The 15048-nt window shown below is 46.4% G+C and overlaps 1 protein-coding gene across 1 annotated transcript in view; it reads left to right on the forward strand.

The window, feature by feature from the left end:
* The window catches only part of INSC (INSC spindle orientation adaptor protein), a 126102-nt gene extending 111565 nt beyond the window's left edge, over window positions 1-14537 (forward strand). The window contains exons 10-13 of the mRNA XM_060017323.1: window positions 1682-1748; window positions 5877-6032; window positions 7569-7645; window positions 13872-14537. Of these exons, the coding sequence (XP_059873306.1) occupies window positions 1682-1748; window positions 5877-6032; window positions 7569-7645; window positions 13872-14000 (429 nt within the window). The 3' untranslated portion in view covers window positions 14001-14537. The remainder of the gene's footprint in view (window positions 1-1681; window positions 1749-5876; window positions 6033-7568; window positions 7646-13871) is intronic.
* Window positions 14538-15048: the final 511 nt, after the last annotated feature.

Consider the following 15048-nt stretch of genomic DNA (forward strand, 5'->3'; position numbering starts at 1 on the left):
GGGATCTTCCTGGACCAGGGCTCGAACCCGTGTCGCCTGCGTCACCTGCATTGGCAGGTGGATTCTTAACCAGTGGGCCACCAGGGAAATCCCTTGGGAAGCTCCTATTTTTTGACTGCATCTTCTACCTGTATTTTTCTTCTAACTCTTTTCACTCAGCCCACAAACACGCACAATCCTGAAAGGGTAGGAAAAAAGAGCTTCCAAGGACTAACCCTCCTTCAGTCCTATTACCTTTCTAAAATGCAAATAGGAGTTTGTCACTCCCCTCATAAAATATCTGGTGGTGCAGAGTGGCCTTCAGGATGAAGCTTTTGGTGTAAGTCCTGTCCCTCCCCTGGCCACCCACCCCATCATACTTGCCCACCCAGGCCCCTTACCAGGTCCAAGCTGGAAGGGCTGACACATAAGGATGCCACAGCAGCCTAAGGAGGCATATCCCTTTCTAGCACGTATTTAGTGGGGAACGGAGGAGATAGATATTCTATAAATGTGGCAAACTTTTCCCTTCCTATAGAGATTTGTTACGTGCGTTTATTATCCAGAGTAATATGCCAATGTTGAACCCATTAAAATCTAGATAGTACGCTTTGTTGGTCAACATCACATTACTACTCATTATCCAGTTTCAGAACTAAGCTGCCTGAACTGTGTCAGGAGACTGTTAACTGGCACAGCCTCCAGTTATACCATGTGACAGGCTTTGAAGAAATCTTTCAAGAGAGATAGGCCTGCACCAAGGAAAACATATTATTTTATTTTATTATTGATTTTGATTACCACTTGAGAGTGCTGTCCACTTCCATGGAAGTGGGTGGATTTTCATTTTGCTAAATTTAATGTCAGGAGCAGTGTCATGGGTGGCATCTGAGTTAACAGGTGCCACGTTTCCAACATATTCCAGTGGTGTTTGGCACCCTCTACAGTTTGGGGTCTGTAGGAGGTCCCTTGCTGGCCCATCCTTAATCCAGTTTTGTGCTGTGAGTTCTCTGTGCAAACTTGACTGTGCCAGGGGGCGGGGTTGGGGCAGCCCACGAGGTTGTAACCAAGGGTCTGTGTTTACCTGGTGTCAGCATCCCTTTCCTACAGGCAGAGCCCTTCAGCCATGCCTGACAAGCAAGGCTTGCAGCCCACAGGCTTATAAAGTGTAGCTGAGCATGAACTCTCACCAGATTCCGTACAATACCTGAAGCTTACGGCGTAATGCTGCCTTCAGTTTCCTAGTCATGATCTCTGTCTTAACCTTAGTCTCCATTCATTTCGGGTTGAAAGTAGGTGGGGTTCCGTATCAGGGCAAGAAGCTGGGATTGGAGGGAACCCAATCCAGGGCATGGGTTAGTCAAAAATCTGCCGGTTCTGTATGCATTGCAGGGCCTGGGGCCAAGGGACCCTGCAGAAAGATGATGAGGCTCCATCTTCACTCAGGTGACCCTGTTCTCACCTGCAGTGTCCTGGGGCCCCTGGGGGCCATCCCAGAGTCACATGCTGAAGAATGGGCATCAGTCACTGGGGAAACACATCTGAGTGGCAGAAGCCCATGAGGATGGAAGAAAGTACCATGGAAGGATGGGCCAGGTGGACCATAAGGAGTCACGGGCTAAGGGAAAGCTTTGTAGAGCTCCTGGCTCACCTGTCAGTACAGGCGTTCCCATTTTCTTAGCTTCTCAATCCTCTTTTCCAGATTGTGACCATCTTGGCAAACATGTCTGTCCTAGAGCAGTGTGCCTCTGACATCATTCAGGAGAACGGTATGTCTTTTCAGTGGTGTGCACGCCGTACAGGTTATGTGGCTCTGTGGGACCCTGTGCCTTTGTGTTTGTGTGAAGGCCTATGTATTCGTGCATGTGGGTCTCCACACTTGCAGGAGCACATGAATGCGTGCTTATGTGGGCAAGTGGGCCAATATGTAAGTGTTTTCTTGCTTCCACGGGGCTTCAATCTAGTGGGAGACAGACACGGAACAAAAGAAGAGAACATCAGATGCAGAAAGTAAAGCGGGGAAGAAGATAAGGTAAACCCAAGGTAGGAGGGTGGCAATTGGCTATTTCAGTCAGGGTGGTGAAGGGAAGACAGATTTCACTATGATCCAGAAGTAAAAATCTATTCCTACAAAGGATGCATTCCAACTTTAAATCATTCTCATCATATTGGGTGGGTTTGGCCACAGTGGAAAGCCGAAGGGTGGGGGATCAGGTCAGGGCAGCTGCATCCCTTGATGCCTCACCTGAGAGCATCTTTTTCCTCTTGCTCCCCTCCTCCCACCTCATGCGGACGGTGTCACCAAGGTGCGGGTGAGGTGCCCGGAAGCTGATCTAAGAGGTCTCCGCTGGAGGGCAGGTCAGCTGGCTGCCTTGCAGCTGGGAACAAAGTGGTGAGGGCTTCCTGTGACTGAGAAATAGGAGAGCAATTAGCAACCAGTTGGAAACCAAGAGATGCTAACGAGGAGTGTGCTGGGAGCCTAGGCAGCTGCCTCTGCGCCTGTTAAGCCCCTTCTCCCTGGTTGCCCCGCTGTTTTAACACATGTACACATTCCCCATCCCCCATTGCTCTATTACTAATGGAAAGGCATCATTCTGTGTTAATTTTATGTGATTGGGCTAATAATGAGAAACTTTGTTGAGCTGGCTGAGGGTGAGAGGCTGAAGGGGTGTCTTTTATGGCCTGTTCCTTCAGCACCCAGAGCCTGTAGTTCAAGTGGTCAGTGGGAGTGGGTCTCCATAGGCCAATGGATTTGGGATTGGAGTATCTGGCATCTGTGGAGGATTTTATGGTTTACAAAGTGCTATTGACGGACTCATTCAGTAAAGTTATTGAGACCTACTAGGTTCTTGGCATTGTGCTGGACAGTGAGGACACAGAGGTAAGTTAAGTCCTTGCCTTTGTTCTAGAGTATCTCACACAGTCTAGAAGGAGACCCCACCTGGACAAAAGTGATAACGTGACAAAAGCGTGACATCTGCAGTAAAGTAATGCAGCAGAGGAAGGAGGGCATGGTGGTTGAGACTGTGAAGACTGGAAACGATTGCCTGGGCTTGAATCCTGGCTCTGTTATTTACTAGTTTTGTGACCTCCATTTTTCCATCTGCAAAATGGGAACAATAGTAATATCGACCTCACAGGGATGATGTGGGGATTAATATAAAGCATGTTAGAAGAGTGTCAGGCACAGAATGAGCTCTGTGCTATGTGTATCTGCTCTTTCAGGAAACAGTGGCCGTCTCATAGGGTTTAAGTGAAGAGAGTTTGATGAAGAAACTATTTAGCAAAGTGGGTCAGGATTTGAGGGACCAGCAGTGGAGGTGATTCAGCCAGGGATCACTGGAAGACAGTAGGACTCCTTGGTCTGGACAGGGCAAGCCTCATTATGCTTTGAAAGGAAGTCCTCCCACCAGGAGGACTCTGACATGCTTTGTCCTGAAGCCTGGTGATTTTGTCTCTGTCCTGCCCTAAACTGTGTGTGAGTGTTGGTGGTGGGGAGCTGGATGAATGGGCCATACTGGAAAGTCAGAATCTCTGACCACTGGTCACCCTTACACTGGGAGGCAGGCCAGGGCAGTCCAAGCTCTTATTTGTCAATCCAGTGGCATCAGTATTGACCTTTCAGCTAGTTTTGCTTCTCCCTCAGGGGCTGGGGCTGAGCTGGAGAGAATGTTGAGGAGGGAACATGGCCTTGGGACCTGGTCTCTAAGCTGTAACTTCCCACAACTCTCAGGCAACTTTTGTGGCACGGAGCCTGACCAGAACTTAGGAAACACATTCTGGATTTTGTAGGCAGCCCCAATTTCATTGCATCTTATCTTTTTCTAGATAAGACTTATAAGGTATACATTTAAAGGAAACTTTGTTTTTTATATATTTGTAAGGCTTCTAACATGAATACATTCACATTCATTCATTTGATATTCATTCCCAAATATTTGAGCTAAGCACTATTCCGAATACTTTGGATATACCCATTCAGGAAGTGGACAAAAATCCTTGCCCCCATGATGCTCACCTGGTCGTATATGAGAAACTATTTTTGGTCAGACTCTAGGTACGAAGCTGGGATTTGGAAAATGGCTTCTTTATGGGAACCTTGACCTGGAGGAATTAGTCAAATTTCTTAATCTTGTGGCACTTCCTGAAGTTGTCATTTTGGTGCCCCCTGTTTATGTCCCCATAGGCCATGCCATATATACTCAGGACATTAATAGCTATGACCTTGTCTTAGGGACATTGTGGGCATAAGAAGCCAGAAGACCGTGTTCCATTCAGTGGCCAGGGAAGGGGTTTGGAGAGAAGCCCCTTGCCCCAGGACCAGAGTTTGTGGTGGCAGAGCCAATAGGGGCTGAGAAAGGGAGGGCCTGCAGCATCCCCTGAGGCTGTAGGGGGGAGAAATGGGGCACTTACACAGCTCACCAGAGAGAGAAATGGCCCCTCCTCAGGACTGAATAACCTCAGGGTCCACAACTAAGTTACTCACTGCCCCCTGAACTGGGATCTAGGAGGCTTAGAAGTTGCATCTGGTTCAAGTAAGATTTGGAGAGGCACATGACTGACGTACTGGCCTGGAAGTGACTCCTATGTGAACTTGAGAAGTCACTTCATCTCTCCACACCTCAGGTACTCGTCTGTGAAATGGGGGAGAGAGGCAGGGGCTGGGCTAGAAGAACTCTAAGGACCCTTCGGATTCTATGGTCTAAGTTACAGGTTGCAAACTTAGATGCCTGCAGGACCCACACAGGTGATATAAATGGATGACGTGGCTCAACATGGACTGGATCAATCTCATTTCAAAGAGTAAGCTTATAATAAGCTTCAGCAAATTGTTGTTAAGCAGAAATGTGGGCCCAGTCTTCTCAGATCAGGAAGTAATTTTTCAGATGCCAGAAATCTGGATTTTTATAGAAATCTCCCAATTTGCATATTAACAAAAACTTCTTAAAAAATTAGACACTGTGTAAAAGCAAGAAAAAAAGCAAAAATACACCTGTGGGCCATATTTGGTTGAATTTCTAAGCTGGCAAGTGCCACTCTGTGCAGGAAAGAAGGGTGTGGGCTGGGGCAGCTGAGGAATACCTCCCACAGAAGATGGACTTTTACTACAACCTGCAGGATGGGAATGATTTAAATGGAGAGTGAGAGGCAAAAGGACATCCCCTGCAGAAAGAATCAGATGGGCAAAGGCATGACGTGGGAGTGGATGTGGGTGTGGTTTTGTAGGCCAATCAGAGGACAGATCTGGCTTCAGGGAAGGGTGGAGAGGTTCTCAGCTGACCAAATTCAAGCCTAAATGTCTCGGTCCAACTACTCCACTCCCTTCCAGTACATGATACCCCTCTAAAACATTTGATCTAGTGATTATCCAGTCTAGGTTTGGGTCACCTCCCACCAGCGGGACCCATTACCTCTGGACCTGTCTCAGATGCAACCAGCATCAGAGGTGAAGAGATGATGGAGGGTAACCAGATTATCTGGGTTCTGACACCAGCTCTACAGCTACTTACTGTGTGACCCTGGGCAAGATACTTCACCTCTCTCTGTGCCTCACAGTGAATTATTATATAGTGCTCAGTTTATGAGGCTATTGGGAGGTTTTAGGGTTCGTGCATTTACTGTGTGTTTCGCGCAGCATCAGGGATGTAGTAAAAGCTGTTATAGCATTTAAAGGAAATTGAAAGGATACCCTCCAGATGTCCCTTCCAGGGGTGTAGTGACTTGGTATGTGGAATCAGAGACTCCCCCAGGGCAGAAGGAGAAGAAGAGGAGGGCTTGTCCAAGTTCCTCCTGTGGTTGAGAGCCCCGAGTCATCCCAACAGCCTTTGCTTGAGCCTGCAGCTAGAGGAAGTCTCCCTGCTTGGGCACCTACCAACTGTTCATCGCTTTCCACCCAGGGGTCCAGCTTATCATGGGCCTGCTGTCTGAGAAGCCAAGGTCTGGGACCCCCGCCGAGGTGGCGGCCTGCGAGCGAGTCCAGCAGAAGGCTGCAGTGACCCTGGCCCGTCTCAGCCGAGACCCAGATGTGGCACGGGAGGCCGTGCGGCTGAGTTGTAAGTGGTGCTGGCTGTGTCAGGGGCGGAGAGGGGCGCCGGGGCTGGGAACGGTCCTGATTTCATGGTGGCGGTGGTGACAGAGGACTCAGAGCAGGGCCGACTGTGCCGGGAGATGCTGGCATGGGGGCCCAGGGTGCAGCCCCAACTTAGCCTCCTTTCCCCTGGGGCTGAAGCAAGAGAGAGGAGGAGTCTAGAGAGGTTTAAGTTGGCCAGAAGAGTGACTCACTTGTAGGCTTCCTGTTAACAAGGACCCCATTCACTCATTCATTTTCTCATTCATTCATTTACTCAGTTATTTGCTTACTCATTTGTTTATTTATCCACACATTCATTCACTCATGAATTCATCCTTTTGTTCATTCATTCATTAACTCATTCATTACTTCATTTAACCACCATTAACTTTCATTAAATCACACATTCATTCATTAACTCATTCATTACTTCATTTATCCACCATTAACTTTTTCATTAAATCACCCATTCGTTCATTCAGTCAGTCACTTATTTACCCAACAAATGTTTCCAGAGCACTCACTCTATGGTAGGCTCTGTTCTGAGTGCTGGGCATATAACACTGATTATAACCGCGTCCTAACCACAGCGGCCTATAGCCTAATGGAGGTGGTGGATATGGAAAGAAAAATTTACACTTGAGTATCACAGAGCAATGCTCAAAGGCTGTCAGTGACACAATTGGCACACAGAGGAAGTAGCCCACACTTATCCAGGTGGTTCAAATAATGTAACAAGGAGGTGACTCTTCAGCTGTGGCTCCGGGAGTTATTCGGCTGTGAGGGCTAGGAAAGGGCACCCAGGTAGAGGCAGGAGATGGCAGTGTTGCCAACCATCCAGGCACTTGGAGGACAGCAAGAGGTGGCCTTGGGGCAGCAGAGAGCTCTGGCTCCAAAATGACTTTACGGAGGATAAATACATACATACAGAATCTGTCTGCATACCTTTCATACCATCTTATAAGGAGTTATTTTTTTCCATTGTTAGAGTTTGAAAAAGTCAATTTGGGTTGAAAAGCGAAGTCATTTATTTGACTTTCCTCTGTAAAGGCTTAGGAAATATTAGTGTACTCAAATGTAGCCTTCTATAATCTTAGCCACAATATATTTTCTGACTCAAATGGGCAGCTGGGGGTGGAGAGGTACTAGGAAGTTCCTCTGATAAAGATGTAAATGTTAACTATAGCTGGTAAAATCAGAAGAACTTGCATGGGAAGTTCCTTCTTGGGAAGACCTGCAATATCTTCTGTGGCTCATTCCTCCACACTGTGGGTGAACTCCATCCTGGCCAGTGTTCTGGCGCTTCGGGGTTTGGTTTTGATGCTCCAGCTCATCCTGGCCCTGACCAGGGTCCATTTACACCTGAGGGAGCAGAAAGTCTTCCCTGCCGATTGGCAGCCGCCTCCCTCCACAGGACCCCGTGCAGAGGACTGTGTGTGAGAGATGGGAGCACCTCTGGGTCAGGCCTGGCCAGGCCCACCCCGACCTGGGTGTGAGGGTCTCCCCGTGTCTCACGCAGGTATGTCCCGCCTCATTGAACTCTGTCGCTCACCCTCCAAGAGGAACAGCAGTGACGCCGTGCTGGTGGCCTGCCTGGTGAGTTCCCAATCCTCCCCCAGCTTTCTTCCTGGGCTTTGGGGTTGCAGACCAGGGACCAGGGGAACAGGCTGTGCCACGACAGGCTTGGGTAAGCCGGACAACTTATTCTGGATTTCCATTTTTCTCTTTAAAAGAGTAATACTTGTTTCACTTAATTCATAAGATTGTGATGAAAATTATATGAGGTCATATACGTGAAAGGCAGAGGCCTGGGGAACCCCCATTACCACACATTTAGGACCTTTGAGGTCCTGGGGGATCTGACAGCAGGTCTAGACCAGAGGGGCCCAGCTGGCAGGATGCTGGGTGATGGTGGTGATGCTATGGTGCTTGCAGCATGTGGTAGCTAGGGTAAGATGTCTTCTGCCTGTTCCAAAGTGGACACTGTGAGAAAGCCTCCTTTCCTTCTCAGATAGAGCCGCTCTATTGGTTCTCTTCCAGCTTCGTAGCTCCCTCCTCCTTTGTGGAGTAGGACAGGACAGGACAGAGGATTATTCAGCCAGTCCCCAGGATCTTCACCCTCAACCAAGCTAGCACATCCTGGGAGGTCTCCACCCAACTTCTTGGTGCTTGGGTCCACCATGAAAGTACCAGCAGCACCAGATGGGGAACACCCAACCTGTCTCTATATCCTCCCTGCTGGGCTGTATTAAATCCTAGAGCAGAGCAGCTGGAAGCATCCAGGAGCAGGGAAGCCCACTGTAAAAGCCCTTTAACTTCCAGAAGGGGGTGCCAGATCTTTGATTTGTCCTCTTTGACTGTGCAGATCTTTGACGGTGCAGAAGGGATGGATCTAGAGGTCTTTCAAGCTGTTTCACAATAAAGTCCCTTCTCACCCCGTCCTTTTTTTTTTTTTTTAACTGAGCTCATCCCATTTCTGGGAGCTCCTGACAGGCATTGTATGGTGGTAGGAGCAGCAGGCATTACAGCCAGACACACCTGTCTTGGTTTTACCATTAATGAGCCGTGTGACATTGGGTAGGTCACGAAGTGCTGTAAATTTTATTCGGTAAATATTTGCTAAGTGATTCTATGAGCCATGCACTCTTCTGGGCTTTGGGGATACAGATGTGGGGGGGAAAAAGACAAAAATTTCAGCTCTGTTGGGCCTTTTATTCTGGTACATGCAGAACAACCTTCACCCTTTTTGTGCCTTGGGTGATCTGAAGAAGCTTATGGACCCCTTCTCAGTATTAGGTTTTAAATGTATATAGTAAAATATATAGAATTAAAAGGAAAACCATCATATTAAAATAATTATTAGACTATCAAAGCAGGTGATATGTTAATATATATATATATATATATATATATATATATATATATATATACTTTTAAATTAGCTCCTTAAATAAAAGCTAGCCTCAAGTCTTCACTAGCAATGAGCATAAATAATATTGAAGGTACCTCCAAAAATGTAATTTACTGAACCAAACTTGGGTCTGCTTGCCCATGCACAGTAAAGCCAATCGACTGACACCGGGTTGTGGTGAAGGAAAGTGCAGTGGGTACTGCAGGTTGCCAAGTGAGGAGTCCAGGTAGATAGGGCTTAAAAGGCCCAAACTCTCTAAAGGCTTTCAGGGAAAGTTTTTTTAAAGACAGGGTCAGGGAGGGGGGTTGTGTGGTGTGTGATCAGCTCATGGACATCCTTCTGATTGGTTGGTGATGAGGTAAATCAGGAGTCAGCATCATCAACCTTCTGGTTCCAACAGGCCTGGGGTCTATGTGGGCAGCATACAGTTAACTTCTTCCACCTGGTGGAGGTTTCAGTATCTGTAAAAGAGTTCAAAGGACATGGCTCAGAATTTTATCTATATCCCCCGAGGAGGAACTAAAGGTCCTTGACTTTGTTTAATGGCTAAACTCTTATTAGTTTGTCTTGCTTGACTGTTTTCCTTTCTTTCTGCATTTTCTCACTTCTCTGATTAAATGTACTCTTTGGAACTCGGGGAAGCCTAGGAGACTAAAGTTTTTCTACAGACAAGAGACAGGTAGAGGATGTGGAGGGGGGTGCTGTTCCAGGAAGGTCCCATAGGGTCTGTGATTTCTATTGGTGAACAAGTAACAGGCACCGCTGAGACATCTCGATCTGTTGCTACATTCACACACAGCTGAAGGAAAGGCTGTTTCAGTTAGAGGCCAGTGAATGTAAAGCTGTAATTTTTTTCATGCAAGTTCACAGGCCTTCATTTTGTCTGGTCTAGTGAGTAAATGGAGACAGTTAATACCTGGCAAACACATAATCATTGGCCCCAACTACCTTATCTTCACAACTTGGGCAGCCAGCAACTGCCTGACACTGAATAGGGCTGAGAAAATGTTGAGAAACTATAAAGCTCCTTTCAGACACGTGGACTTGCTATGACTCCTTTTCCATTTTTATCATGAGTTTGAAGGAGAGCACACAGAAGGGCGTGGCCTCTATTTTCAACCACTTGAAGGACTTTCTGGTGGTAAAGGGATTACATTTCTCCTTGTGGACAGGTTGTTGGATGCTGAATAGAGCCCCTTCCTTCTGAATCCATCCTTCATGTGGCTGCTGGCCTCATTTTCCTCATGACAGTTTACAATCATGACCTTTCCATGAGCACCCCTTCCCTGGTTCCCTGTTACCTATGGCCTACTGTCCACATACTTAGCCCTTCACAGCCTGGCTCTGACCCACCTGGGGTCTGAAGGCCGTCCACTGCCTCCAGGCCCTGTCCAGCTCGGGTCAGAATGCCCTGAACCACCCCGACACTGTGCTTTGGCCCTTGTCCCAAGCAGATGTCCTCTCTATAGCTCTGCCAGCACCGCCTTCAAGGCTCATATCAAAATCCTCCTCCTTGGGGCTTCCTGGGAGTTCTCTGCGGCTTGGACCTGCCTGCTCGTATTTTATTTTCCCCAGCAGGAAGCATGTTGTGTTATCCTGTGTTTTAGGTGTTATAAGGGGAGGCTCTTGGAATTCAAACACAGGCCTGCCTGATGCTGTATGTCTTGACTTTTTGCCCTGACCATCTTGTTTCCAGCCATGCTCTGTCCCCTTATGGCTTGTGGCCCTAGTCATGCTACCTTGGCTCATGGGAGGGGATCTGTATTTCTCCCCCTCTACCCTGGAACCTTCTCATGGCTGGGTCCCTTTTTCAGCTCTTGTATCTCCATGGGACCTTGGTTTGGTGACTGTTTCTTGCCTGGCTGAGGGACTGACGGACTTGTCTGCTCAGCCCCCAGCCACCAGTGTTGGCGGGTGTTCGTGATTTGTCTCCCAGAAGGGGCTCCACACTTGAGTGCAGCCCCCTGGCTGGTGAGATGGGGGCTGCTTGGAGCCTGGCCTGGCGGATGGAGTTGGAGGCTACCTCTCCTGCCCCTCCCCAAGCCTTCTTCCCAGTTTTAAAGACTCTATTCAGGTGAAGGGAGGACATTTCAATTATCATCTCCCACATCTGGAAAAGTGGCAGCATGGATTGTCTCTTGCAAACAGAATTGATTTTTCCTTAATGAAGCGGCTGTCAGTGGGGTACGGGGCTTAATTCTTGCGTGTTTTCAGACTGTCTGGGAATGAGGTGCTGGGAAGGTTGTTAACCTTCTGAGGAAAGCGGAGGCCAAGTAAAAGGCTTCAGAAGGGTGAAGGACCCTTTGAGCTCCTGGATGCTGAGGAGGGGGTGCTCTGAGACCATTTGGGCTCATGATGAACCCTACACAGTTTCTGAGGACCCTGGCGAGAGGAGGGTATCTATTTGCCTTCGTGGTTTTTGGTGTCTGTTTCTAGTTCTCTCTCTCTCTTGTGTTTTGCTTTTGCTTTTCTCTCTGTCTAGAGGTTGCCTCCTCCCTTAGGGATGTTTCTCTCTCCTTCTTTCCCCTCCCCCATTCTTTTTAGCCCTTTAGTCCTCTCCCCCATCTCTACTACCTCTTCACCTCCTCCTATCTCTCTCCCATTATCCTCCCATCCCCAGGGTGTGCTCTCTTTTTCTCTGATACCATCTCTTTCTCTCTTGATCTCCCTGTTATGCTTGGTCTCTTCTCTTTCCCAAGTTCATCTCTCTCCCTCTCTTTTAAAAATTAATTAATTAATTAATTTTTGGCTGCGTTGGGTCTTTATTGCTGTGCGTGGGCTTTCTCTAGTTGCAGCGAGCGGGGGCTACTTTTCGTTTTGGTGAATGGGCTTCTCAGTGCGGTGGCTTCTCTTGTTGCAGAGCATGGGCTCTAGGCACATGGGCTTCAATAGTTGTGGCTCACAGACTCAGCAGTTGTGGCTTGCGGGCTCTAGAGCACAGGCTCAGTAGTTGTGACGCATGGGCTTAGTTGCTCCGTGGCATGTGGGATCTTCCCAGACCAGGGCTCGAACCCGTGTCCCCTGCACTGGCAGACAGATTCTTAACCACTGCACCACCAGGGAAGCCCTCTCTCTTTTAATAGTTCCTTCTTGTTCTGTTTTTCTGATGCTGTCTCTTTTTTTCTGTCTATTATTTTCTTCTACATTCTCTCTTTTCATGGGTTTATTTTCTATCTATTTCTTTGTCTCTCTTTTTTTCTTCCCTCTCTTTTGCTTTATTTTTATGCTTGATGATGTAAAATACATCGATGGTTTTATATTCTCATATCTGTGGAAGATCCCTGGTTCCATTTTTACTGTAACAACTCAAAGGCAGTAAGGTTATTTCTCCCAGTTGGAGCCCAGAGGAATCAGAAAGTGCAATGGAGTTCAGCCTTTTAGCCCTTGGGGAAATCATACCCCAGGAGAGGCAGGACACACTAGTTAGAGACAGTCACCTGGAGTCTCCTTCCTGCCACCATCGTCTAAGACCCTGCTCATGTGAACAGAGATGCATATCCCTTCTCCTTGAACCAGCTTGGACATGGCAGTGTCTGTTAGTCCAACAGACAACTTAAGCCATCCTCTCTTTTCACCAACTTGGCGATCTCTCAGCAATAGATTACTTCTCATGTCTAGGTAATGAGCTATATGTTTGCCTTGTACTCATTATAACCTAGTGTCCTGGGCTTGCAGCATCCTGTCTCTGTGTGTGTAGGTATGAAGGCCCTGGAGTTGGGCTGCTGTGTGATCTTGGGAAGGCCACTTTTGCTCTCTGAGTCTGTCTCCTTATTTCTAAATTGGATATCATGATACTTACCTTGCTGTATCCTGTGGGGATTAAATGAGATACTATGTAGACACTCAGTAAGAGTGGGCATTCCTCCTTCTTTGCTTCTTCTGCCACTCAAGATAGTCCCCTCTCTCTTTGTTTCCCAAGGGAAGGGCATTCTTAAGCTCCCACCTTGTTCCTTGCTCTGTTCAGGCTTGAGAAAGATGGAAGGAATTAATATTCATTGGGCACTTAGTATGCATGGCTTCAGCTAACTGGCAAAGAGGTCTAGGTAGGTACACAGCTCACGTTTATAGTTTCAGGTTACTCTAGCAGTAGAACTCAACATTTGTTTGGTTTTTTTTTTCAGCATACCTTTGTAGATACAGAGAAAAATAAAACAGTCTCTATCCTTAAGGAGCTTAGAGTCTGGTGTGGGAATAAACACCTAAAAAACAGTTGGGGAGGGGTTTCACATCATGGGAAAGATCTGAGCAAGGGCACATGGATGTAAAACAAGATGGCATACTCAGGGAAGAGTGCAACACTCAGTGTATGGGGACCTGGGCAGTAGTTTCATTCTGCCTGCACTTCTCTTTCCTGTTCATCCCCATCTTGGTGGCAGAAATTCCATTTCCTTTAACTTTATGACCCTCCTTCTTCTCTCCCTCTCCCCTCCTTCCCATCCCAAAATGCTTTGCTCAGAACCTTGCTGAATTTATGGATAAATGAATAGCCCTTGCTGTTCTAAGGTTTCTATAAAGACCTGGAAGTGAGAATATAATTCCACTGATGCCTCTGGTAGTTCCAGTCTCTAAGATAAATCTTCAACTTAAATATGTCACTAAATTGACCAAATCCTTAAAATGACAGATCTTCAAAACAATCAGTTTCCTAAGATGACTGAAAAACCAAGATGGCAAGACTAATTAAGATCATGAAAACTTTCAGATGACATCCCCTTTAGTGATCAAGGTACCATTGAAATCAGGTGACTATGTAATAAGGTTGCTATGGTGACCAAGTGACAAAAAGGACCATATCACTAAGGTGTCAAGGTGATGATCAGCTCAAATTGGGCTGGTAAATGAGCCACTTACTGAAATGCAGCTCTCAGGGAAGTTGAAGGTGCAGTCTGATCTCTTCTGTTTTCTCCTCAGGCTGCTCTGCGTAGATTGGCCGGGGTCTGTCCTGAAGGCCTCCAGGACTCTGACTTCCAGCAGCTGGTCCAGCCCCGGCTTGTGGACTCTTTCTTACTCTGCAGCAACATGGAGGAGAGTTTTGTGTAGCAAGTATGGGAGACAAAAGGCATTCGGCCTCATTCTCAAGCCCCCTCTGAGTACATACCTGTTAACGCACCTGACCACACACCAGCCCCCTCACCTCCTTATTTATACTTAATTTATTTTTTATGTGAAATTAACAGAGGGTTAAACATTATAGCAACATCATCAGGCAGTTTGTGGTCCTTGGGAGTCTTTTTTGTTTTTATTTTTTGACTTCTGTGACTTTTCAGTTGCAGATGTTGAAATGCATAATGGCTAATATGACAGATTGTCATGGGTGATTTCACTTTCTTTTGCTTTCTCTACTCTCACTATATAACCTTGCTTCATTTTTTTTAAAACAAAATCTGGTAACAAGAGTATTTTAGCTGTCCAGCAGTTTTTCTTTTTTTAAAAGTTGGAATTGCTCTTTCTAAAATATTTTAAATGCATTTCATAGTTGGAAAGAATATACTGGAAGTTCTAGTTTTATTCTTTAATAAATGAAATCACATGAAACGTGTCTTGAATTTTCTGATTAAATTATGTCTTAGGCTAACTTCTTGCTTCCCAAGTTTTCATGCCACAAAAACTTTCTCAACGATTAAAACTGCATAGAAAGTATATTGTTTTCATAGCTGCATAAATGGGTTAATTTCTGAGTGATTTAGTGAGAAATCAAAAGTTTCCAAAGTCCCAGGAACTCAGTTTCCCTTAGCTTGCTCTTCTTTAACCTCATGGTAAACAGTATCATCAGATGAGGTTTTACTGAAAAATACCTCTTCAAAAGTATACTTGAAAGTAGTGGTGTGCTGGAGTTGGCTTATACCAGTTCACAAGGGACAGCTGTAAGGAATTCCTCCCAGCTCCACGTTCAGTAAGCTCATTTGGTACCTTGTAACTGGAAATACTGAGAGTATTTATACCACATAAATTGGAAGATGCTACAAATCAGAGGCTTTGTGTTATTTTTTTTTTCCACAGAGCTGTTTTACCAATATCATTGTTTGAAAGTATCACAAAAATCTATGAATATTTCTGAAAGATTTATTACTATTGTGATATGATTTTA

The sequence above is a fragment of the Delphinus delphis genome, chromosome 8 (assembly GCF_949987515.2).
Source record: "Delphinus delphis chromosome 8, mDelDel1.2, whole genome shotgun sequence".
Taxonomy (NCBI): Eukaryota; Metazoa; Chordata; class Mammalia; order Artiodactyla; family Delphinidae; genus Delphinus; species Delphinus delphis.